At 42.5% G+C, this 26,567-nt stretch overlaps 1 protein-coding gene across 4 annotated transcripts in view; it reads right to left on the bottom strand.

The window, feature by feature from the left end:
- Positions 1–3,416: 3,416 nt before the first annotated feature.
- Positions 3,417–26,567, bottom strand: part of LOC124553817 — a 51,859-nt gene continuing 28,708 nt past the window's right edge. For 2 of the 4 annotated variants that reach the window (XR_006968140.1, XR_006968141.1), the window contains exon 3: positions 17,643–18,108. Coding sequence is in view for 1 of the 4 variants with exons in the window: in XM_047127800.1 (XP_046983756.1) it covers positions 4,108–4,133; positions 17,901–18,108 (234 nt within the window). In the remaining 3 variants the exon portion in view is untranslated. Of the gene's footprint in view, positions 4,134–16,991; positions 17,574–17,642; positions 18,109–26,567 lie in introns of those variants that run through there. The other 2 variants (XR_006968142.1, XM_047127800.1) reach the window with 2 other exon arrangements.

Here is a 26,567-nt window from a genome sequence, read left to right as displayed (position 1 = left end):
TTATTTGGTGGACAGTATTTCCTTTTCAGTCTTATCTTTCTAAACTCCCTGTGGATTGTGATCCCACCTGTGGAGGCTTGCTAACCATTTCGGGTTTGCTGTTGAGAGCCGGCAGGGCCAGCCTGTGAATGTGCACCTGTGTACCTGGCTATAATATTTTCTGTGGACAGTCCTGCACAGGCAAGCAGCTGTATAAAGCGTGCTGGGTTACATGTGGCTTGTAATTTTCTAGGATTCCTTGCAGTTTTTCTGTGTATTAGTTTCCATGCTGCTTTATTCTCCAAAAGTTACCTGAGTAGTAGTTTGAAAACTGATGTACATGTACATATATAAATATTTTTATTGATTTTTTTTTCCTTCCTTTGGTGGGGTGGAGGGCTGTGATGTGTACCTCCACCATGACACACACCCCCCCTCCCTCCCACCTCCTCTATGCTGTGGATTGACATGTATTGTGGATAGCATTGTGCAACTTTAAATGGCTTCTGACAGTTTTCTGTGCTTGTGGACTACATCATGAGTAAATATATGTTGCAAATAATCATCTATAGTCTTAATTTGCACTACAAGATAAGCTTGCTTAATTCTGCAGATATATCTTTTCCTAGACATTTAAGTTTTAATTAGAAAAAGTGTTTGACATTTGAGTAGGGCTCTTTGTGGACAATGAAGCGATGTTTCTATTTTCAGTGAGCTTGAATATGTGTAATGCTTGCTGCAGGAGACATGTGTCTTTGAGAACAGTTGCTTGTGTAATAAGTTTATAGACGACACCACATAGATTAGTCTTCTGTGAGCTGTGGCAGAGCAGTCAGTTCAGAAGGCAATCTGTTATTGACAGTACAGAACTGCGCATTTCGAGACACACACTGATTATCATGGAGGACAACTGTTGTTGCCAGGTGGGAATTTTATTATTGTTTTTGGTATAGAATTATGTTTCACTAAGCATTTTGCCACTTTTAATGCATTACTGCGGCCTATAAAACATGTAATTGTTGTACAACATATCTGTTTTTAATAAATAAGTGCTAAACAGAAAAACAGTCTGTATATCTCCATAAATATTTGAGCTGGTGTGTGCATATTATCTTTTTCTTGCTGTACTTTGTCTTGCCTTGAAACTGTGAGGGTGTTACAAACAAAGACCTTAAAAGTGGAAAAAATCGTAACATGTAGAAATGCTCTTTTTTTTTCTTTTCTTTTCTTTTTTTTTTTAAACCACTGATATTTGATTGAATGCAAGTTGCTGATTTATAAAAACTTTTGGATTATAGGATACCACTTGCCAAAAAGCAGACCTGTTGACTTGTTGATAGGCATGCACAACAGAGAGAAAATTTGCTAGCTTTCGGAGTTATCCTTTGACGAACTGGAGTACTGCTTGTTACTGATGGAGTAGATGTGGAAGGTTTATATTCAGGAATAACCGTCACATTGTTCTAGCATGAAGATAAATTCCCTTGTCCAGACCCACTACTAATGATTTCAGGAAGTTTCCTTCATTTTGGTTGTGTATGGACAATAAATTCAGAAATGTATTCTTTTCTCCAGTTACTATTACTTTTAATTTTTTGAAAATAACCTGTTTGTGAGCCTTATCAGCATGGCAGCAGAAGAGAAAAGACTCACTCTTCAATTTAGGTCATAGAATTTCCTTACCAGAAAGAAATAAGGAGGGTTGGGGGAGGGGGGGGGGGGGGGGGGGGGAGAGAGAGAGAGAGAGAGAGAGAGAGAGAGAGAGAGAGAGAGAGAGAGAACAATGTAATTATAAACATGGCATATGGATTGGATTGATTAATATATAAATAAAGTGCAAGTAAAAATATATTTACCTTCAAATTACACAGAAGAAATTATGCTCTAGGAAAAGAAAGTTAACTAGTTTCTGACCTAATTTCAATGTTCCCAGTACTAAGAAGAACAAAACCGGAATAAATTGGCTCCCTGTTAACTTACCACTTGATTGGCACAATTCAGAAAACTTTGTAATTAGTGTGTTGCTCCCAGTTGCTGCCAACCTTAATAGCTGTGGCACCTCTGTGTTTTTGTCTTGCTGTGCTGCATTTCATAGTGATTTGATAACTAATACACAACGAAGTACCAGTACGTATCTTTGCTGAGGCTGGTAGCATATAAGCCATTTCTGCTGTCCGAGATACTTCCAGTATGCATACTGCACCACCCGATCTTTCAAATCTACAACAAATGGATCAGTATTTCATTTGTAGTGTTTCAGTGTATACAATAATTAATAGTTACACGGCTGTTGCAACAGTACAAAAGCTGTGGATAATGAATGCAGACTTTGTAATAGCAATGATTGGCTACAATCAAACATTGTGGCTTCGGTTCATTGCTCTTGGGACAGGAACTGGTGCCATCTTCCGCCCACCAAGTACCGATAGTTAAATGCTCGCTACCGTTCGACAAGCTCGCTATCGACTGTTCTCTGTTTCAGCTCGCTGCCACCTTCAGTGACCCCATAGTTGCGACTGCATAGTTGCCTGATGAAGGGTTGTGTTATCTGTGCGAGTGATGATTAACTGATTAAAAACAGTAACTGTACATGTACTTAAATGTGTGGTCAATATGAGATGTGATCACAAATGTTTTGAACATTGCTTTTTGTCTGTTCATTGTGTTGCATTACAGCAGCCTTAATTTAATTTCATATTCCTTGCTGCAAATAAGTACTACATTTCGAAGGTGACCATTCTGTAATGTGCCTTCCGTGTTACTTCTGTTTGAAATTTATACTGTAGCAGCTGATCGATACAAGTTGCACATGCCCATGAATTGTCAGTACTGGAAGACATCTTCTAACCCCACAACAGCTGCACTACTTAACCTACTACCCCTGAGGTGAGTGGCCAACTTAGTTCATGGCCAGACTCACTGTCAATTAAAATTAAGCACATCTTAAAACTATCACTGTCTGTGTAATTCAGTTTGTTGTGGCACAGAAAAAGCAGATCTTAACATTAGTTATCATTTTTGGATTCATCTGTTAGTTGCTTGTTGTAAAATACGACCGAGAACCACAGGCCACACGGAATAATTGATTTGCTCCTGTTTGATGATCACTGAACCAGCAAATTGAAGACATAGTTCATAGTTTAGTACTTGTATTGGTTGAAGTGATATGTAGAATAGTCAATAGATACTGGTGTTTCAGATAGAAATATTGATAAGAAATATTATTAGAATTTACATTGATACATTGATCTTATGTATTGTTTCATTAGTGTCTTTTTTATGAATACATTGATGTCTGTACCATTTAAATCCCTGTCGCTGACTTGTTGCATTTAACCTATTAAGTCCCAAATTAATTTTTTTTTTAAATTAAAGTTTTTATTCCTGAATTATAATGTACATAGTGTATGAACCACAATAAGTACAAAAAAGCCAAAGAATATTTATACATGCTGATATAATGGCTGTCCTCAAAATAGGAGACTGGGATCTAACAGTATCATATAGCATACTAAACTGTATTCAAGTCTTAACTATTTATATTACACAACACTTCACACAAAGTGTTATACGGCATGTAATACAATATGTTTTTGGTTTCCCATTGCATTTAGCTCTTGCACATCTTCTTTGCATGTTTCTTATGTCAATCATATGACTAATTCCATCAAACCTGATGTCTGATATCACTCTCAACTGACTTGATGGGTATTCCATTGGACATCCAATATTTGGTCTTCCAGTGTCCAATTTCAGGTATGTAACTGTAACAGCACGTCTTAAATCCAGTAAATCCAGTGCCTTTTTCCCATGTAGAAGAGCCAGACATTAAGAGGGCCATTCTTCGATTTACTTCTGGAAACTTGGGATGTACTTGGCAGTGAAGTTTTACATACAGTTTCTTCGTTATTCCCTGATGCAACATAATGTTAATGTTATTCAATAGCCCCTGGCACATCTGAGACTTCCCCAGTTCCAGTAACATCGTCTGGACCTTCTTCTTTGCTGGTCATATAGTCTACTTCAGGAGGACATACGGTGACATCAGTATGGTCCTGATCATCTGACACCACTTTATAGAATGCGTCACTGTTTATTATTTCTTCTATTTCTTGGTTAGTGAGGTATCTATCTCGTCTGCAGGCCATTATAATCTATATAAAATGAAATGAAATAAAATGTAATAAAATAAAGTGAAATGAAAGAATAATACATTATCACAAACTACAGAAAAGGGTATGTGTAAATACCTCTGTCCATCTGGAACTGTATTATTTACTACTGGGTAACGTATTCATAAATATACTTACATAATACACTGTAAATTTCAAAGTAACTTCATATCCTGTAATATATATTTATAAAATTTCCTTACCTCAGCAACAAAATCTGATAAAATTACCACGTTCTAAAAAGAAAATACATCTGCAGTAGCAGAGTTTCATATTCGAATGTGCAGCAATACAAATACTGAAATGATAACACCAAGTCCCAGCTTCCTATTTCGAGTACACCGAATTTTATATCAATGGAAAACAATGAATTTAACTCAAATTGAGCTAATAATGCAAGTAGTTCAAAAGACACAGTGTTGACTGTAAATAATCACAAAAAGATCTTTGCCAGATATTTCAAATATTACTAAATTGTCGATAAAGTAAATACCTGTAATAACAAAAAGTGTGCCTTGGTATTCAATAATCAATTAATGGTAGGATTTATTGCTTTTAATTTCCTGTAAGCATACATTTGTTATAAAAAGCAACAACAAATGACGTAGAACAGCAATACTTGCAAATCAATAATTTATAGTGTATTTATAAATAAATATGTGCTCTGTCCTCAAAATAGGACACTGGTACTTAATGGGTTAAAATCCACCACATATCCCATTCCTAGAAGTAAAAATGTAATGACAATAGTTTGAAACTTCCCTTTTGAGACATATCAGCAGCTTAGTTTTGGAAACCCTGTTTAGTGTACCAAAAGACATCCCAAGGCTTTGGCACTCTTCTTCTCTATTTCTTTATCTGTTCCTCCAGTCATCATCCTCAATTATCAGGAATATGATGATTCTTCCAGACATTCTATGTTTTAATTCTTAATTTGCAGTGTCCTTTTTCTGTATGTTACTTATATGATACGTTACTTTAAGCCAGTTGTAACTGAATTTCAACCCACTTTCAAACTCACTATATTGGGATCTTACCTTCGTTGTTTAGGCTGATCTTAGTTAGAAGCAAACAATGTAATGCTGTCAACAAAAGGAAGGTGATTTAGATACGTTCTATTAACACTTCTTCATTTTTCCAAATATAATACGTGGAAAGTTCTTCTAGAAGTCCCGAGAGTAGTTTTGGCTGATATGGAATCCCCTTGCCATACTCCAGGTTCAGAACTGAATCTCTCACTTCACATAATAAGTGGAGACTGTTGAAATGAGTTTCTTGGACTCTAGGGCTACTGTTTTTGTTGTGGTTCCTGAAGAGGGACAGTAGTCTTTACAGTAAGTGCAGGGGCAACAGTCCTTATGGTCAACTGTTGTGGCCTAGTAGCATTAGCCAGTGTGCCCTTGCTGTGCAAAAACTGCAAATGGCAGAAAGCAAGGGGAAACTACAGCTGTTATTTTTCCAGGTGGCACAGTATGGTTTCATGATGATTGCATTCACTTGGATAAAATATTCTGGAAGTCAAATGGTCCCTCATTTGGATCTCGAGGTGGGGACCCAAAACTGACATTTGTTGGGTTAAAGAGTGGAATTTGAAATCATTAAATAAGGTAGGTAGGTAGTTTAGAAAATTTAAAAGAAGCAATGGATAGGTTGAAAATAGATGTAGCGGGAATTAGTAAAGTGCGGTGGCAGGAAGAAAAGGGTTTCTGCTTCAGTGAGAACAGGATTACAAATACAAAATCAAATAGGAGTAATGCAGAAGTAGGTCTAACAAATAGAATAGGAAGTACTGGGCAGTTATAATTAAAGTGCAGCTACTCATGTAGGCCGATTGTGGACTGTAATTATCGTATGCCAGTGAAACTTGGTAAATATGCCAATATGAACTGCACTAATTTGCACTGGAAAAAAAATTGGTTCCAATTTTGGCTACCAGATGCAAGTCCAGCACTGTGCTGCATTTCATCATCTCCAGTGCTCATATTGAACGAGTTATGTAAGCGGCAGGTAATAATAAAAACAGCATCTCACCTTTCTCATTTGTTAGACATTATCTGTCCACATCCCATTGCTAATCAATTACATACAGAAAAAAAAACACACACACACACACACACACACACACATATATATATATATATATATATATATATATATATATATATATATATATATAAGATGAGGTGACTTACCGAACATAAGCGCTGGCAGGTCGATAGACAAACAAACAAACACAAACATACACACAAAATTCAAGCTTTTGCAACAAACTGTTGCCTCATCAGGAAAGAGGGAAGGAGAGGGGAAGACGAAAGGAAGTGGGTTTTAAGGGAGAGGGTAAGGAGTCATTCCAATCCCGGGAGCGGAAAGACTTACCTTAGGGGGAAAAAAGGACAGGTATACACTCGCACACACGCACATATCCATCCACACATACAGACACAAGCAGACATATTTAAAGACAAAGAGTTTGGGCAGAGATGTCAGTCGAGGCAGAAGTGTAGAGGCAAAGAAGTTGTTGAAAGACAGGTGAGGTATGAGTGGCGGCAACTTGAAATTAGCGGAGATTGAGGCCTGGCGGATGACGAGAAGAGAGGATATACTGAAAGGCAAGTTCCCATCTCCGGAGTTCGGATAGGTTGGTGTTGGTGGGAAGTATCCAGATAACCCGGACGGTGTAACACTGTGCCAAGATGTGCTGGCTGTGCACCAAGGCATGTTTAGCCACAGGGTGATCCTCATTACCAACAAACACTGTCTGCCTGTGTCCATTCATGCGAATGGACAGTTTGTTGCTGGTCATTCCCACATAGAATGCATCACAGTGTAGGCAGGTCAGTTGGTAAATCACGTGGGTGCTTTCACACGTGGCTCTGCCTCTGATTGTGTACACCTTCCGGGTTACAGGACTGGAGTAGGTGGTGGTGGGAGGGTGCATGGGACAGGTTTTGCATCGGGGGCGGTTACAAGGATAGGAGCCAGAGGGTAGGGAAGGTGGTTTGGGGATTTCATGGGGATGAACTAACAGGTTACGAAGGTTAGGTGGACGGCGGAAAGACACTCTTGGTGGAGTGGGGAGGATTTCATGAAGGATGGATCTCATTTCAGGGCAGGATTTGAGGAAGTCTTATCCCTGCTGGAGAGCCACATTCAGAGTCTGGTCCAGTCCCGGAAAGTATCCTGTCACAAGCGGGGCACTTTTGTGGTTCTTCTGTGGGGGATTCTGGGTTTGAGGGGACGAGGAAGTGGCTCTGGTTATTTGCTTCTGTACCAGGTCGGGAGGGTAGTTGCGGGATGCGAAAGCTGTTTTCAGGTTGTTGGTGTACTGATTCAGGGATTCCGGACTGGAGCAGATTCGTTTGCCACGAAGACCTAGGCTGTAGGGAAGGGACTGTTTGATGTGGAATGGGTGGCAGCTGTCATAATGGAGGTACTGTTGCTTGTTGGTGGGTTTGATGTGGACGGATGTGTGAAGTTGGCCATTGGACAGGTGGAGGTCAACGTCAAGGAAAGTGGCATGGAATTTGGAGTAGGACCAGGTGAAACTGATGGAACAAAAGGAGTTGAGGTTGGAGAGGAAATTCTGGAGTTCTTCTTCACTGTGAGTCCAGATCATGAAGATGTCATCAATAAATCTGTACCAAACTTTGGGTTGGCAGACTTGGGTAACCAAGAAGGCTTCCTCTAAGCGACCCATGAAAAGGTTGGCGTACGAGGGGGCCATCCTGGTGCCCATGGCTGTTCCCTTTAACTGTTGGTATGTCTGGCCCTCAAAAGTGAAGAAGTTGTGGGTCAGGATGAAGCTGGCTAAGGTGATGAGGAAAGAGGTTTTAGGTAGGGTGGCAGGTGATCGGCGTGAAAGGAAATGCTCCATCGCAGCGAGGCCCTGGACGTGCGGAATATTTGTGTATAAGGACGTGGCATCAATGGTTACAAGGATGGTTTCCGGGGGTAACAGATTGGGTAAGGATTCCAGGCGTTCAAGGAAGTGGTTAGTGTCCTTGATGAAGGATGGGAGACTGCATGTAATGGGTTGAAGGTGTTGATCTACGTAGGCAGAGATACGTTCTGTGGGGGCTTGGTAACCAGCTACAATGGGGCGGCCGGGATGATTTGGTTTGTGGATTTTAGGAAGAAGGTAGAAGGTAGGGGTGCGGGGTGTCGGTGGGGTCAGGAGGTTGATGGAGTCAGGTGAAAGGTTTTGCAGGGGGCCTAAGGTTCTGAGGATTCCTTGAAGCTCCGCCTGGACATCGGGAATGGGGTTACCTTGGCAAACTTTGTATGTGGTGTTGTCTGAAAGCTGACGCAGTCCCTCAGCCACATACTCCCGACGATCAAGTACCACGGTCGTGGAACCCTTGTCCGCCGGAAGAATGACAATGGATCGGTCAGCCTTCAGATCACGGATAGCCTGGGCTTCAGCAGTGGTGATGTTGGGTGTAGGATTAAGGTTTTTTAAGAAGGATTGAGATGCAAGGCTGGAAGTCAGAAATTCCTGGAAGATTTGGAGAGGGTGATTTTGAGGAAGAGGAGGTGGGTCCCGCTGTGACGGAGGACGGAACTGTTCCAGGCAGGGTTCAATTTGGATGGTGTCTTGAGGAGTCGGATCATTAGGAGTAGGATTAGGATCATTTTTCTTCGTGGCAAAGTGATACTGCCAGCAGAGAGTACGAGTGTAGGACAGTAAATCTTTGACGAGGGCTGTTTGGTTGAATCTGGGAGTGGGGCTGAAGGTGAGGCCTTTGGATAGGACAGAGGTTTCGGATTGGGAGAGAGGTTTGGAGGAAAGGTTAACTACTAAATTAGGGTGTTGTGGTTCCAGATTGTGTTGATCGGAATTTTGAGGTTTTGGAGGGAGTGGAGCTGGAAGTGGGAGATTGAGTAGATGGGAGAGACTGGGTTTGTGTGCAATGAGAGGAGGTCGAGGTTTGCTGGAAAGGTTGTGAAGGGTGAGTGAGTTGCCTTTCCGGAGGTGGGAAACCAGGAGATTGGATAGTTTTTTGAGGTGGAGGGTGGCATGCTGTCCTAATTTACGGTTGGCCTGTAGGAGGATGCTCTGAACAGCCGGTGTGGATGTGGGAGAGGAAAGATTAAGGACTTTTATTAAGGATAGGAGTTGACGGGTGTGTTCATTGGCTGAGTTGATGTGTAGGTGAAGGATTAGGTGGGTGAGGGCAATGGATTGTTCAGTTTGGAACTGGTATAGGGACTGATGGAAGGAAGGGTTGCAGCCAGAGATGGGAACTTTGAGTGTGAGGCCTTTGGGGGTAATGCCAAATGTCAGACAAGCCTGAGAAAATAAAATATGCGAGAGTAATCTGGCTAGGGCAAAGGCATGTTTGCGGAGGGAATGTAAATAAAACTTAATGGGGTCATTGTGGGGGTGTTGTGAGGGTGACATGGTATTAGAAGGTGGAAAGTGTAACATGAGGTGAAATGAAAATGAAAATAAAAATATATATATGCGGAGAGATAAAGGTGAACCGGAAAGAAACTGGAGATCTGGAATGAAAAAAGGCGAAAAGGTGTTGGTTACAGCTGGGCTATGTTGGACTTGGGTTGGTAGACAACGATGTGCATAAAGGTTAGGTGGTTGTGTTGCCGCCAAAACACGTTAAAGGACGGAGAAATTCGGGAAAATTTCGAAAAAACTGCGTGTAGTCTATTAAAAGGAATGGTATTGTGGTGGCAGATTATGAAAATGAGGCTAACAATTGTCTGACGAAGAAATAATGGCGTTAAAACCTGTGGGAAGCGGCTAAAAATGATGAGTGATGTGGGAAAAACGGAAATGGAAATAAAGCGAAAGTTATTAGAACTGGCCGAAATGGTTGTTTAAAAGGTGAAAGGAGCTGTTTGTGACCTAGAAACGGTGGATATTATAGCGGCGGTAGTGCTGAAAGGGCCAAAAAAAAAATTTTTTTGGTTGTGGTTTGGAGGTGGGTTACGTATTATTGAGTATATATATATAGGCGGGATAAAATAGTATAGCTGATTACGGTAAAAAGGAGAAGGTGAATACAAAGTGAAACTACTGGCAAAAACAGAAAGAGGAAAATAAGACGACAGAAAAGATTTCGAAATGCAACAGTGACAATAACAAACGTAATTGTTGGATTCAAATTAATGATTCAATATAATGGAAGGAAACATTCCACGTGGGAAAAATTATATATAAAAACAAAGATGAGGTGACTTACCGAACAAAAGCGCTGGCAGGTCGATAGACACACAAACAAACACAAACATACACACAAAATTCAAGCTTTCGCAACAAACTGTTGCCTCATCAGGAAAGAGGGAAGGAGAGGGGAAGACGAAAGGAAGTGGGTTTTAAGGGAGAGGGTAAGGAGCCATTCCAATCCCGGGAGCGGCAAGACTTACCTTAGGGGGAAAAAAGGACAGGTATACACTCGCACACACGCACATATCCATCCACACATACAGACACAAGCAGACATATTTAAAGACAAAGAGTTTGGGCAGAGATGTCAGTCGAGGCAGAAGTGTAGAGGCAAAGAAGTTGTTGAAAGACAGGTGAGGTATGAGTGGCGGCAACTTGAAATTAGCGGAGATTGAGGCCTGGCGGATGACGAGAAGAGAGGATATACTGAAGGGCAAGTTCCCATCTCCGGAGTTCGGATAGGTTGGTGTTGGTGGGAAGTATCCAGATAACCCGGACGGTGTAACACTGTGCCAAGATGTGCTGGCTGTGCACCAAGGCATGTTTAGCCACAGGGTGATCCTCATTACCAACAAACACTGTCTGCCTGTGTCCATTCATGCGAATGGACAGTTTGTTGCTGGTCATTCCCACATAGAATGCATCACAGTGTAGGCAGGTCAGTTGGTAAATCACGTGGGTGCTTTCACACGTGGCTCTGCCTCTGATTGTGTACACCTTCCGGGTTACAGGACTGGAGTAGGTGGTGGTGGGAGGGTGCATGGGACAGGTTTTGCATCGGGGGCGGTTACAAGGATAGGAGCCAGAGGGTAGGGAAGGTGGTTTGGGGATTTCATGGGGATGAACTAACAGGTTACGAAGGTTAGGTGGACGGTGGAAAGACACTCTTGGCGGAGTGGGGAGGATTTCATGAAGGATGGATCTCATTTCAGGGCAGGATTTGAGGAAGTCGTATCCCTGCTGGAGAGCCACATTCAGAGTCTGGTCCAGTCCCGGAAAGTATCCTGTCACAAGCGGGGCACTTTTGTGGTTCTTCTGTGGGGGATTCTGGGTTTGAGGGGACGAGGAAGTGGCTCTGGTTATTTGCTTCTGTACCAGGTCGGGAGGGTAGTTGCGTGATGCGAAAGCTGTTTTCAGGTTGTTGGTGTACTGATTCAGGGATTCCGGACTGGAGCAGATTCGTTTGCCACGAAGACCTAGGCTGTAGGGAAGGGACCGTTTGATGTGGAATGGGTGGCAGCTGTCATAATGGAGGTACTGTTGCTTGTTGGTGGGTTTGATGTGGACGGATGTGTGAAGTTGGCCATTGGACAGGTGGAGGTCAACGTCAAGGAAAGTGGCATGGGATTTGGAGTAGGACCAGGTGAAACTGATGGAACCAAAGGAGTTGAGGTTGGAGAGGAAATTCTGGAGTTCTTCTTCACTGTGAGTCCAGATCATGAAGATGTCATCAATAAATCTGTACCAAACTTTGGGTTGGCAGACTTGGGTAATCAAGAAGGCTTCCTCTAAGCGACCAATGAAAAGGTTGGCGTACGAGGGGGCCATCCTGGTGCCCATGGCTGTTCCCTTTAACTGTTGGTATGTCTGGCCCTCAAAAAGATCCTAATCCTACTCCTAATGATCCGACTCCTCAAGACACCATCCAAATTGAACCCTGCCTGGAACAGTTCCGTCCTCCGTCACAGCGGGACCCACCTCCTCCTCCTCAAAATCACCCTCTCCAAACCTTCCAGGAATTTCTGACTTCCAGCCTTGCATCTCAATCCTTCTTAAAAAACCTTAATCCTACACCCAACATCACCACTGCTGAAGCCCAGGCTATCCGTGATCTGAAGGCTGACCGATCCATCATCATTCTTCCAGCGGACAAGGGTTCCACGACCGTGGTACTTGATCGTCGGGAGTATGTTGCTGAGGGACTGCGGCAGCTTTCATACAACACCACATACAAAGTTTGTCGAGGTAACCCCATTCCCGATGTCCAGGCGGAGCTTCAAGGAATCCTCAGAACCTTAGGCCCCCTGACTCCATCAACCTCCTGACCCCACCGACACCCCGCACCCCTACCTTCTACCTTCTTCCTAAAATCCACAAACCCAATCATCCCGGCCGCCCCATTGTAGCTGGTTACCAAGCCCCCACAGAACGTATCTCTGCCTACGTAGATCAACACCTTCAACCCATTACATGCAGTCTCCCATCCTTCATCAAGGACACTAACCACTTCCTTGAACGCCTGGAATCCTTACCCAATCTGTTACCCCCCGGAAACCATCCTTGTAACCATTGATGCCACGTCCTTATACACAAATATTCCGCACGTCCAGGGCCTCGCTGCGATGGAGCATTTCCTTTCACGCCGATCACCTGCCACCCTACCTAAAACCTCTTTCCTCATCACCTTAGCCAGCTTCATCCTGACCCACAACTTCTTCACTTTTGAGGGCCAGACATACCAACAGTTAAAGGGAACAGCCATGGGCACCAGGATGGCCCCCTCATACGCCAACCTTTTCATGGGTCGCTTAGAGGAAGCCTTCTTGGTTACCCAAGTCTGCCAACCCAAAGTTTGGTACAGATTTATTGATGACATCTTCATGATCTGGACTCACAGCGAAGACGAACTCCAGAATTTCCTCTCCAACCTCAACTCCTTTGGTTCCATCAGTTTCACCTGGTCCTACTCCAAATCCCATGCCACTTTCCTTGACGTTGACCTCCACCTGTCCAATGGCCAACTTCACACATCCGTCCACATCAAACCCACCAACAAGCAACAGTACCTCCATTATGACAGCTGCCACCCATTCCACATCAAAAGGTCCCTTCCCTACAGCCTAGGTCTTCGTGGCAAACGAATCTGCTCCAGTCCGGAATCCCTGAATCAGTACACCAACAACCTGAAAACAGCTTTCGCATCCCGCAACTACCCTCCCGACCTGGTACAGAAGCAAATAACCAGAGCCACTTCCTCGTCCCCTCAAACCCAGAATCCCCCACAGAAGAACCACAAAAGTGCCCCGCTTGTGACAGGATACTTTCCGGGACTGGACCAGACTCTGAATGTGGCTCTCCAGCAGGGATAAGACTTCCTCAAATCCTGCCCTGAAATGAGATCCATCCTTCATGAAATCCTCCCCACTCTGCCAAGAGTGTCTTTCCGCCGTCCACCTAACCTTCGTAACCTGTTAGTTCATCCCCATGAAATCCCCAAACCACCTTCCCTACCCTCTGGCTCCTATCCTTGTAACCGCCCCCGATGCAAAACCTGTCCCATGCACCCTCCCACCACCACCTACTCCAGTCCTGTAACCCGGAAGGTGTACACAATCAGAGGCAGAGCCACGTGTGAAAGCACCCACGTGATTTACCAACTGACCTGCCTACACTGTGATGCATTCTATGTGGGAATGACCAGCAACAAACTGTCCATTCGCATGAATGGACACAGGCAGACAGTGTTTGTTGGTAATGAGGATCACCCTGTGGCTAAACATGCCTTGGTGCGCAGCCAGCACATCTTGGCACAGTGTTACACAGTCCGGGTTATCTGGATACTTCCCACCAACACCAACCTATCCGAACTCCGGAGATGGGAACTTGCCCTTCAGTATATCCTCTCTTCTCGTCATCCGCCAGGCCTCAATCTCCGCTAATTTCAAGTTGCCGCCACTCATACCTCACCTGTCTTTCAACAACTTCTTTGCCTCTACACTTCTGCCTCGACTGACATCTCTGCCCAAACTCTTTGTCTTTAAATATGTCTGCTTGTGTCTGTATGTGTGAATGGATATGTGCGTGTGTGCGAGTGTATACCTGTCCTTTTTCCCCCTAAGGTAAGTCTTTCCGCTCCCGGGATTGGAATGACTCCTTACCCTCTCCCTTAAAACCCACTTCCTTTCGTCTTCCCCTCTCCTTCCCTCTTTCCTGATGAGGCAACAGTTTGTTGCGAAAGCTTGAATTTTGTGTGTATGTTTGCGTGTCTATCGACCTGCCAGCGCTTTTGTTCGGTAAGTCACCTCATCTTTGTTTTATATATATATATATATGTTATGGAAACATTTAGAAAATGTCTTAACACTTGAGCATGAGGTTTTCTCTAGATGTAGACAGATGTTGTACAAACAGATTCTGTCCCTGGGAGAGTCGCAGCTCAGGAAGGGCTCTCGGCCACTAAGTGTCACTGACAATGTGAACTATAACAGTGCTGATCCTGTAGAGAAGTGGAACAAAGCGAAGAAGAAGAAGAAATGCAGCTTACTATAAGGTCAGCTATGGTGATGGATGTTTCTTTTTTTTTCTGTTCTCAGCAGTCTCCATTTATTCATTACCATAAATGCGTACACGGGGTGGAGCAAATAAAAGTGAACCAGATGAGTGTATACGATTGGACATGAATTTGTGGCAGCAATAATGGAGAAGCAAAAGACCTCCACTTACTTCCTACAGCAAGGAGGATCTTCCCATACAGCCAACTGAGCCTTGAGCACATTTACACAGTCTTCACACCTGACAAAATTGTTGGCACAAGTCAGTCTGGTCAAGGCCCTTGCTGGCCACCCAGGTCACCTGATCTGTCAGTGTGTGAATAATTTTTGTGGGGAGCCCTCAAGCCTAAGGTGTATGACAGCAACCCTCACAGAACACTTTGGATGAGACTGCAGCAAATCCAGCAGTCCAGCTTTGATCAGCCTTCAGCAGCTTGCTCACCAAAACCCAAAAGTGACAAGAGATGAATGGCGGTCACTTTCAACATCTGTGATAGTGGGTGTTTGTACTGTATATCCTTTCCTCTGCTGTGTTTCTTTGTACTGTGTAGCTGTTCTCTCGGCCACTTTTATTTGCCCCACATTGTACAATGTGTTTTCTTACTCTGCAGTGCATATGAGTGTACTGACTCTTGCCATACCTCAAAAGTCTGCTAATGAAATTGTTCCTCAAAATCTCCAAGTTGAGGTAAGCTTCATTCCCAAAAACGAGTTAGGACAGTTAATTACACAGACCTTGAAATTTTCTCAATATAAGTGGTATCAGCTCTGCATCCATTTTTTTCTTTCAGTGTAGCTTGTCTGAACACACTTCCATCAGATGATAAAGGAAATACTCCACTAACATGCTGTTGCCCTTGGTTTCTTATCTTAAGAAAAATATATTTCCAAGAGCTACACACAGTTCTTAGAAAGTGAAGCTAGGGTCGACCTAAACTATATACGAGGGCCGTTCAGAAAGTAACCTCCGGTTGATTTAAAAAAATACACCAAGTTAAATAAAAATATTTTAATATATACATCTTACAATTACATCTTTGCACTATTTTTCTACATAGTCTCCATAGCGATTGAGGCACTTATCGTATCTCTCCACAAGCTTTGAAATTCCTTGTGCATAAAAATCACCCGCTTGTGCCTGGAGCCAGCCTGTGACCGCATCTTTGAGCTCTTCGTCGTCATCAAACCGCTGTGACCCGAGCCATTTCTTCAAATGCATGAAGAGGTGATAATCACTTGGCGCCAGGTCTGGGCTGTAAAGTGGATGGTTGATAATGTCCCACTTGAAGGACTCAGGAAGGGCCGTTGTTCTGCGAGCAGAGTGAGGATGGGCGTTATCGTGCAAAAAAACGATACCGGAAGTCAGCATACCACGGCGTTTGTTCTGTATAGCCCGTCGTAACTTTTTTATTGTTTCACAGTACACGTCTTGATTAATGGTCGTACCACGTTCCATGAATTCAACCAACAACACCCCTTTGCATCCCAAAACACCGTTGCCATCAGTTTTCTGGCAGAAAAATCTTGCGAGGCTTTTCTTGGTTTGGTAGGCGAATTTGAATGTGCCCACATCTTTGATTGTTCTTTTGTCTCAGGGTTCACGTACTTAATCCAGGTTTCGTCACCGGTCACGATTCTGTTTAACAATGGTTCCCCTTCGTCCTCATAACGTGACAGAAAGTCTAATGCAGAGGCCATTCTTTGAGTTTTGTGGTGGTCGGTAAGAATTTTGGGCACCCTTCGTGCACAGAACTTACGGTAACCCAATCTTGCTGTCACTATCTCGTACAAGAGAGTCTTAGAAATCTGTGGAAAACCAGTAGACAACTCCGACATTGAGGAACGTCGATTTTCACGAACTTTTGCATCAACTGTCTGAACGAGTTCGTCAGTCACCAATGATGGTCTACCACTCCTCTCTTCATCATGAAATTTTTCTCATCCACTTTTAAATAAACGTACCCATTCACGGACAACTCCTTCACTCATAACTCTTGGTCTGTACACGGCACAAAGCTCACGATGAATAGCTGCTGCAGAATATCCTTTGGCTGTAAAAAACCTTATGACAGCACGCACTTCACATTTGGCGGGGTTTTCTATTGCAGCACACATTTCAAACTGCCACAAAAACTAAACTAGCGCAGGTACGACGTTCACTCGACGACGGCTTGATGCCGACTGACCTGTTGAGTGCGTGAACGCACAGATGGCGTCGCTACTCCCCCCACAACCCGCACTGTGACCAATCGGAGGTTACTTTCTGAACCGCCCTCGTAATTATTTACATCCTTCCCTGCAAGAACTAGGATAGAGGAAATTTCAAAAAAGATGTTTAGGCGGATTACTTGAACTGCCTTAGTGAACGTTTAGAGTATTACTCACTTTGGATGTAGAAATATATATAAATATGTTGCAAATAGTCTTCACAGGTTTGCTGACGGATCACGTGCAAATTCCCCAAAATTTCCTCGGAGCAACTGTCCGACATCTTCAGGTGATTTAACCTTGCCGGTGGCTAGGTACGACTGACAGTATCCGCACATCGACACCCCATTTCTAGAACACGCATGCAAAGTATGCGCAGTCACAGAAGTCGTGCATGTGCAATTATTTGCAGTTAGATGGTGCCACGTTCAAATGCCCTCTGCCAAAAATCGCAGAGCGGCTCTCCTGTGCGTGCACTGTATGCAGCATTTGCTAACAGTGTGACCAGTCGTTTCTCACCAAAGACCGTACTAGACCAATGTTATGACGAGTCTGTTATTGAAGAATCTTGATTTTTGTGCTGTGATTTAATAGCAGTCAATGCAGGGTTCCAGGCTCTACTCAGTTGAAATACCACTTCCCTGTTGATGAGATTATCAGCTGTACGGATATGTATTACTTCCATAATGACACAGTCCCAGAGAGAGGGTGCCAGTGATAAAACTTCCATCTTTTCATATATCATGCAATGTCCTGTATTCAGGCAGTGTTCTGCAATTGCCGACTTTTCTGGTTGGTGTAGGCGTGTATGACACTGATGTTCATCTCAGTGTTTTTGTATCGTGTGGCATGTCTGGCCTATATATGCTGCCCCACATTGACAAGGAATCTTGTACACACCACATTTCCTCAGGCCAAGATCATCCTTAACTGAACCCAACAGGTTTTTCAGTTTTGCAGATGGTTGAAAAACACTTAATTTCATATCTTCCGAGGACTCTTCCGGTTCTTAATGACATGGCACCAAAAAAGGCCAGAGTGGTGGGTGTCTTCGTATCCTCATTCTGCTCCATAGATTGAACTCGCCTGGCACTGAATGAATTATGTATCTGTGTCTCAGAATAACCGTTTTTTTCGGGACACTGTCTTCAAATGTTGTATTTGATTCTAATGTTAGAGAGTCCTTTGTTGGACACCCTGTATTACTACTGTTGCTACACAAACTCTCCACATAATTTGCTACAGATTGCACTTCCAGTGTAGAAAAGGTTGGCACTTCATCCCTATCTTCTACCTGAAACACAAAACAAAGGTTCTGATAAACCATACATGTCTGACTTTGGGAGGTGTATACTCAAAGTATTAAACACTTAAAATTGCAATGGACAGAAAATAAAACCTTACAATAGTAAACTTCAGTTAGTCAAAGCAGACTATCTGGTTAATCAGAACTGTCATTTCTTCGGCACTCTATAATTCAGCACATTACAACAATAGTACCACAACCAATAAGTGGAAAACAGGAATTGACATGTCTATGCTACCTAAAATGTCCCAACACAATTAAAGAGAACTGAAATAAGGTCCCTACATAAACACCAGTTCACTGTATTTAGTGCAGCAGGGCCTAGCAGCAGCTTTACTACTTAGCTGCTGATGCAGAATATGACAAACACTGCAAATCTAGTTGTAAAAAATTGTTATGCAGAAACATCAAGATTTCCTTGACTAGACAAAGATGGTTTCAACAAATATGAACAGGCATGATCCGTCCAGATGCACTTCAGAACTTGCTGCATAAAACTACTTGAATAGTTTGTATTCCCATTCACATCTTTGCACTCATAGGCCTAATGCTTAACTCCTGAATAATATCCACACAAAATTTGAATGATATATTGAATGTGAAGGAATTGTACAAAAACAAACACACACACACACACACACACCACACACACACACACACACAGTCTCTCTCTCTCTCTCTCTCTCTCTCTCTCTCTCTCTCTGCAGTTTTTCTCAGCTTCAGTCCATAATAAAAGCAAGCAGATATCAAACCTGAAAATTGTGGCCAACAGCAATGAATGTCAATGGAGTTGTTTTAGTTTTTTTGTGGAATATAGTGCTCAACCAAAAATTCCATTTTATGAAAAATTTCACAATTTTGGTGTGTATATCTGAAAAACACAGTTTGCGGCGATTTAACTGTTTTTCCCTAAATACTAAATAATTAACAGACAAATCTAAGAACTTTGCATGCTTTCTCTTTTCTTGTTGGTATGAATGTTGAACACACTCTGCTCATTTGCAATTTCTGCATGACACTCCTTTGGACAGCAGAGCTGTGGTTGAAAGATTTTCACTTTTCGAACAATCCAGTTACAATCACAGTGGGAGTATGTATTATAGCAGCTTTCAAGCTGTACAAACATTGCTTTCCTTTAATCACATCTGTCAAAACATGTAATTCATCTCATGTTCTAAGTGGCCTTGATGCTCTTTCTGACAGTACAAAAAGAAAAGTGTCAGTGTCATCGTAACTGCCATCCGCGTCACATCTGCTGTGCAGCGAGCTACGTTAATTTAAGTATTAACTGTATTTTTCTTACTTGTCACTTCTTCTTCTGTGTGTTTTTGCTTTTAGGAAGCTTTAATTTTTGAGTGCTAGTAATAGTGGTCCATAGATTTCGTGTTTGTTTTGAATACAGAGAGAGTCTCTTCAGTCAGCTGTAGTGCCAGTAGTGCTAGTGTTTGTTTTGAATACAGTCCAGAGACAGGTATTGCTATTTTCATTGTTTTCAACAAGAAGTGTCTAGTAACCACAGTTCAATCAGCTATCAGCTGCCTTTAGTGAATCAGCAGTCTAGTTAAAAGTTGATTAACTCTCTATAGTAAATTGATTTCTTAGGATGGATAGTATGTGTGACTGCTGTTTACGGATGCAGGAGGAGCTGACCACTGTTCAGGAACGGCTGAACGTGTTGATGGCCGCGATCAGCCGTCTTCAGGCTGCTGCCTCGGAGTGTAGCGGCAGTGGGGAGTCTGGTGCGTCGCATGGTACACCCCAGGTGTTACATGCTTCACCCGCGGTCCCTGCTGCCGAGACATGCCTGCGGGTACCGGGCGCGGTTGGGCCACCCTCTCCCCAAGGGGAGTGGCGGGTTCAGCAGTGTTCGCGGCGCACAAGGTGGAGGGTCAATGTGAAGGCTGGCCGTGTGGCATTGCCTACTCTGCCTGTGAGTGGACATGTGGCCACTCCTTCAGCAAGGTCCGAGCAGGCACACGGGGGGAGGGGTTTATTAGTGATTGGGAGCTCTAACGTTAGGCGGATGATGGAGCCCCTTAGGAAAATAGCGGAAAGCTCGGGGAAGAAGGCCAGTGTTCACTCTGTCTGCTTGCTGGGGTTCTCATCCGAGACATGGAGGAGGCCCTGCCAGTGGTGATAGAGAGCACTGGGTGCACCTGACTGCAATTTGTTGCTCATGTCAGCACCAATGACTCCTGCCGTCTGGATTCAGAGGTCATCCTCAGTTCATACAGGCGGTTGGCCGAGTTGGTGTAGGTGAAAAGCCTCGCTCGTGGGGTGGAATTTGAACTAACTATTTGTAGTATCGTTCCCAGAACCGAGCGCGGTCCTCTGGTTTGGAGCCGAGTGGAAGGCTTAAACCAGAGGCTCAGATAATTCTGCGGAGATCTGAGGTGCAAATTTCTCAACCTCCGCTATCAGGTGGAGAAATGTAGGGTTCCCCTGAATAGGTCAGGCATGCACGACACGCAGGAAGCGGCTACATGGGTAGCGGAGTACGCGTGGAGTGCACATGTGGGCTTTTTAGGTTAGAGAATTCCCTCCCTAGGCCTGACAAGATGCCTCCTGAAATGTGGCGAGGTAGTAGTAGGCAAAATGCAACAGGGAATAACAATATTAATGTGGTAATAGTGAACTGCAGCAGCATCTATAAAAAGGCCCCAGAACTGCTCTCATTAATAAACGGTCACAATGACCACATAGTACTAGGGACAGAAAGATGGCTGAAACCAGATGTAAACAGTAATGAAATTCTAAACTCAGATTGGAATGCATACTGCAGAGACAGGCTGAACAGTGAAGGGAGAGGCGTGTTTATAGCGATAAAAGGTCCAATAGTATCGAAGGAAATTGACGGAGATGCAAAATGTGAAATAATTTGGGTGAAGGTCACGGTTAAAACAGGCTCACACATTGTAATTGGATGTCTCTATAGGCCCCCTGGCTCAGCAGCTGTTGGGGCAGAGCACCTGAATGAAAATTTGGAAAATATTTCGAGTTGATTTCCACATCATGTTATAGTTCTGGGTGGAGATTTTAATTTGCCGGATAAAGACTGGGAGATTAAAATGTTTTTAACATGTGGCAGGGACAAAGAATCCAGTGAAATTTTTTAAAGTGCTTTATCTGAAAACTACCTTAAGCAGTTAAACAGAGAACCGACTCATGGCGATAACATATTAGACCTTCTGGTGACAAACAGACCCGAACTATTTGAAACAGTTAATGCAGAACAAGGAATCAGCGATCATAAAGCAGTTACTGCATCGATGATTTCAGTCGTAAATAGAAATATTAAAAAGGGTAGGAAGATTTTTCTGTTTAGCAAAAGTGACAAAAAGCAGATTTCAGGGTACTTGACGGCTCAACACAAAATTTTTGTCTCAAGTACAGATAGTGTTGAGGATCAGTGGACAAAGTTCAAAACCATCATACAATATGCATTAGATGAGTATGTGGCAATCAAGATCATAAGAGATGGAAAAGAGCCACTGTGGTACAAAAACCGAGTTAGCAAACTGCTGCGGAAGCAAAGGGAACTTCACAGCAAACATAAATATGGCCAAAGCCTTGCAGACAAACAAAAATTACGCAGAGCGAAACGTAGTGTGAGGACGGCTATGCGAGAGGCATTCAATGAATTTGAAAGTAAAGCTCTATGTTCTCATGTGACAGAAAATCTTAAGAAATTTTGGTCTTACGTCAAAGCAGTAGGTGGCTCAAAACAAAATGTCCAGACACTCTGCGACCAAAATGGTACTGAAACAGAGGATGACAGACTAAAGTCCGAAATACTAAATGTCTTTTTTCAAAGCTGTCCTTCTCTAGATTGTTGCACAGATGACAAAATGGTAGATATTGAAATAGACGACAGAGGGATAGAGAAACAATTAAAATCTCTCAAAAGAGGAAAGGCCACTGGACCTCATGGGATACCAGTTCGATTTTACGCAGAATACATGAAGGAACTTCCCCCCCCCCCCCCCCCCCCCCCCCCCCCCCCCCCCCCCCCCCGCCTCTTGCAGCAGTGTACTGTAGGTCTCTAGAAGAGCATAGAGTTCCAAAGGATTGAAGAAGGGCACAGGTCATCTCCATTTTCAGGAAGGGACATTGAACAGATGTGCACAACTATAGACCTATATCTCTAGCATCTATCAGTTGTAGAATTTTGGAACATGTATTATGTTCGAGTATAACGACTTTTCTGGAGACTAGAAATCTACACTGTGTGAATCAGCATGCGTTTCAAAAAAGATGATCGTGTGAAACCCAGCTCGCACTATTCATCCACGAGACTCAGAGGGCCATAGACATGGGTTCCCAGGTAGATGCCGTGTTTCTTGACTTCCGCAAGGCATTTGATACAGTTCCCCCCAGTCCACTTAATGAACAAAGTAAGAGCATATGGACTATCAGACCATTGTGTAATTGGATTGAAGAGTTCCTAGATAACAGAACGCAGCATGTCATTCTCAATGGAGAGAAGTCTTCCGAAGTAAGAGTGATTTCAGGTGTGTCACAGGGGAGTGTCATAGGATCGTTGCTATTCACAATATACATAAATGACCTTGTGCATAACATCGGAAGTTCACTGAGGCTTTTTGCGGATGATGCTGTGGTATATCGAGAGGTAGTAACAATGGAAAATTGTACTGAAATGCAGGAAGATCTGCAACAAATTGACGCATGGTACAGGGAATGGCAATTGAATCTCAATGTAGACAAGTGTAATGTACTGCAAATACACTGAAAGAAAGATCCTTTATCATTTAGCTACAATATAGCACGTCAGCAACTGGAAGCAGTTAATTCCATAAATTACCTGGGAGTAGGCATTAGGTGTAATTTAAAATGGAACGATCATATAAAGTTGATCGTCGGTAAAGCAGATGCCAGAATGAGATTCATTGGAAGAATCCTAAGGCAATGCAATCCGAAAACAAAGGAAGTAGGTTACAGTACACTTGATCGCCCACTGCTTGAATACTGCTCACCGGTGTGGGATCCGTACCAGATAGGGTTGAAAGAAGAGATAGAGAAGATCCAACGGAGAGCAGCGCACTTCATTACAGGATCGTTTAGTAATCGCAAAAGCGTTACAGAGATGACAGATAAACTCCAGTGGAAGGCTCTGCAGGAGAGACGCTCAGTAGCTCGGTACGGGCTTTTGTTAAAGTTTCAAGAACATACCTTCACCGAGGAGTCAAGCAGTATATTGCTCCCTCCTAGGTATATCTCGTGAAGAGACCATGAGGATAAAATCAGAGAGATTAGAGCCCACACAGAGGCATACCGACAATCTTTCTTTCCACAAACAATACGAGATTGGAATAGAAGCGAGAAATGATAGAGGTACTCAAGGTGCCCTCTGCCATGCACCATCAGGTGGCTTGCGGAGTATGGATGTAGATGTAGATGTAGATGAAGATGAAGAGATGACCTGCCAGTAACTTAGAAGATGTTCTTCCATCTCATTTGTCCACATTCAGATGTGTGTTTAGAACATCTGACATGCTCAATATTGGTCTGCACATTTGGAAGGACTCCTTGATGTGCATTTTCTCACTCTCATATCAGAAACTTGACACAGCCAATATTGACATTTGAATGCCTGGTCTGTGTGACAATTAGTTTAAGTATGTGTTCTCTCCCAATCAAATTTTCAGATTGTCCTTTGCGAACTCTTCACCTGAATAACAACTATGCTGCACCTGTTTCTCATACAAATGTTTATCAAGCATTATAAATTAGTAGTGAGGAAATCTTTTCCCTTTACTTTGTTATAAATTTTCACACCCATACGCTGTACGTGTATAACAGATAAATACACCACTATTACAGAAAGGCATATTATGTCATGGCACTGAATTTTATAAAGAATTACATAAAACAAGTGAATACATGGAAGTAAACAGTTTCAAATTGATTGTGAAGGATTACCTGTCAAGCACAGCTTCTATGAAGTGACAGAGTATATGTTGTTGTGGTCTTCAGTCCTGAGACTGGTTTGATGCAGCTCTCCATGCTACTCTATTCTGTGCAAGCTTCTTCATCTCCCAGTACCTACTGCAACCTACATCCTTCTGAATCTGCTTAGTGTATTCATCTCTTGGTCTCCCTCTACGATTTTTACCCTCCACGCTGCCCTCCAATGCTAAATTTGTGATCCCTTGATGCCTCAAAACATGTCCTACCAACCGATCCCTTCGTCTAGTCAAGTTGTGCCACAAACTCCTCTTCTTCCCAATCCTATTCAATACATCCTCATTAGTTATGTGATCTACCCACCTTATCTTCAGCATTCTTCTGTAGCACCACATTTCGAAAGCTTCTATTCTCTTCTTGTCCAAACTGGTTATCGTCCATGTTTCACTTCCATACATGGCTACACTCCACACAAATACTTTCAGAAATGACTTCCTGACACTTAAATCTATACTCGATGTTAACAAATTTCTCTTCTTCAGAAACGGTTTCCTTGCCATAGCCAGTCTACATTTTATATCCTCTCTACTTCGACCATCATCAGTTATTTTACTCCCTAAATAGCAAAACTCCTTTACTACTTTAAGTGTCTCATTTCCTAATCTAATCCCCTCAGCATCACCCGATTTAATGTGACTACATTCCATTATCCTTGTTTTGCTTTTGTTGATGTTCATCTTATACCCTCCTTTCAAGACACTGTCTATTCCGTTCAACTACTCTTCCAAGTCCTTTGCTGTCTCTGACAGAATTACAATGTCATTGGTGAACCGCAAAGTTTTTACTTCTTCTCCATGAATTTTAATACCTACTCCGAATTTTTCTTTTGTTTCCTTTACTGCTTGCTCAGAGTATATAGAAACACAGAAATATAGTGCCAGCTTGGATTGCATTAGTAGAGTGTACAAATAAACAAAATATTGTGCAGTATTTCTTCTTGCTAAGAATGACATGTAAAGGTTCAAGAAATGTGTATAGTACTTAGGAATGGACCAATATCTTTCCGTCTCTATTCCATATTAACAACTGCTCAATGCTATTCCACCTTATGTCATCTAAATCCTTAGTTATATTGCATGACTGCTATTTATCCACTATTAGTGGCTTAGTATTCACTGTTGTATTTTTCAAAGAAAATATTTTTACATCTATAAATACTGAGCCCTGTTTAAAGTACATTGTTACTTGTTATGGAGTTTCATAAGAAACACTATTATGTGCCATGTACATAACAGAAGTTTAGATACCCTAGTTATGGAAACTCAAATGATCTGCAGAAAGAGCGAGTAACAAGATGTGTTTTTAATTGTTTTTTGAACTGATAGTGATCCCCAATTTTTGGCTTTATGTTAGATGGGAGCCTGCTGAGTATCTTATCACCAGCATAGATAGCTCTACTCTCCACCCTGGACAACAAAGCAATGTCTGCATGACAACTATTATTGCATCTTTTATTCTCACTGTGAATATCACAGCTCAATTGAAACTGATTATCATTATCAACAACGAAAAATGTTAAGAAGTAAATGTATCAGAAAACGGGCATAAGAATTCCAAGTTCCTTAAAAAGACCCGTGTAAGATACTTAGCTGGTTTACACAATATTCTTACTTATCGGATGTGCTGAACTTTATTTACTTTAGGTGCACTGCCACAAAAGAAATCCCATAAGACAGCAGGGACAGAAATCGTGCAAAATGAGCCAACGCTCTGGTCCTTACATCAACACAATGGGAGTTGCTTCTACTGGCATAACATATTCAAACAGAGCTTCTTCATTAACTTATGTATGTGTTGGCACCATTTTAACTTACTATCCATCAGGACCCCAAGGAATTTCAGTGTAAGACCATTAATGTCTACTTGTGTTGTTAAAAAGTAATTATTGTTTGCTTGAAATTCCATAATACGAGTTTGTGTGAGGTTAGGACTTAAACCGTTAGCCGCAAAAAACTTGTATGCATACTAAGCTCTCATCTAAGATATGACCGCCAGGACTCAGTTTGGACTCTCAGTTAGTATGCTTGTGTCATCAGCAAATATTACGGTTTTTGAACTGACCCTTATAGTCAATGGAAGATCATTTATATAGATTACAAAAAAGAGTGGATCATGTAATGATCCTTGTGACAATCCACATGTTATGTTCATCCATTCTGAAGCTATTTTCATGCCTGATGCAGAGCCTATTAGTGCAACTCTCAACTTACTGTTAAGGAGTTAAGATTGCCTCTGTGTAAGCGGGATGCTGTTAATGGCATTTAACATTTTAGTTTGATAGTTGAGTTTTACAAGATGGCAATGATTGGACGAGGTGTAAACTGCTCTGATAAAAGTTAAGTAAAATTTGGTAATAATTGTAATGTGCATTACAAAAAAGTTAAGAAAGGTATCCAGAGTAATAATTGTAAATAGAGGTTTCACAAAAACTGTTGCAGAACAAATATGATATTGGTAATGGT

The sequence above is a fragment of the Schistocerca americana genome, chromosome 11 (genome assembly GCF_021461395.2).
Source record: "Schistocerca americana isolate TAMUIC-IGC-003095 chromosome 11, iqSchAmer2.1, whole genome shotgun sequence".
Taxonomy (NCBI): Eukaryota; Metazoa; Arthropoda; class Insecta; order Orthoptera; family Acrididae; genus Schistocerca; species Schistocerca americana.
This window is presented reverse-complemented; position numbering and strand designations above follow the sequence as displayed.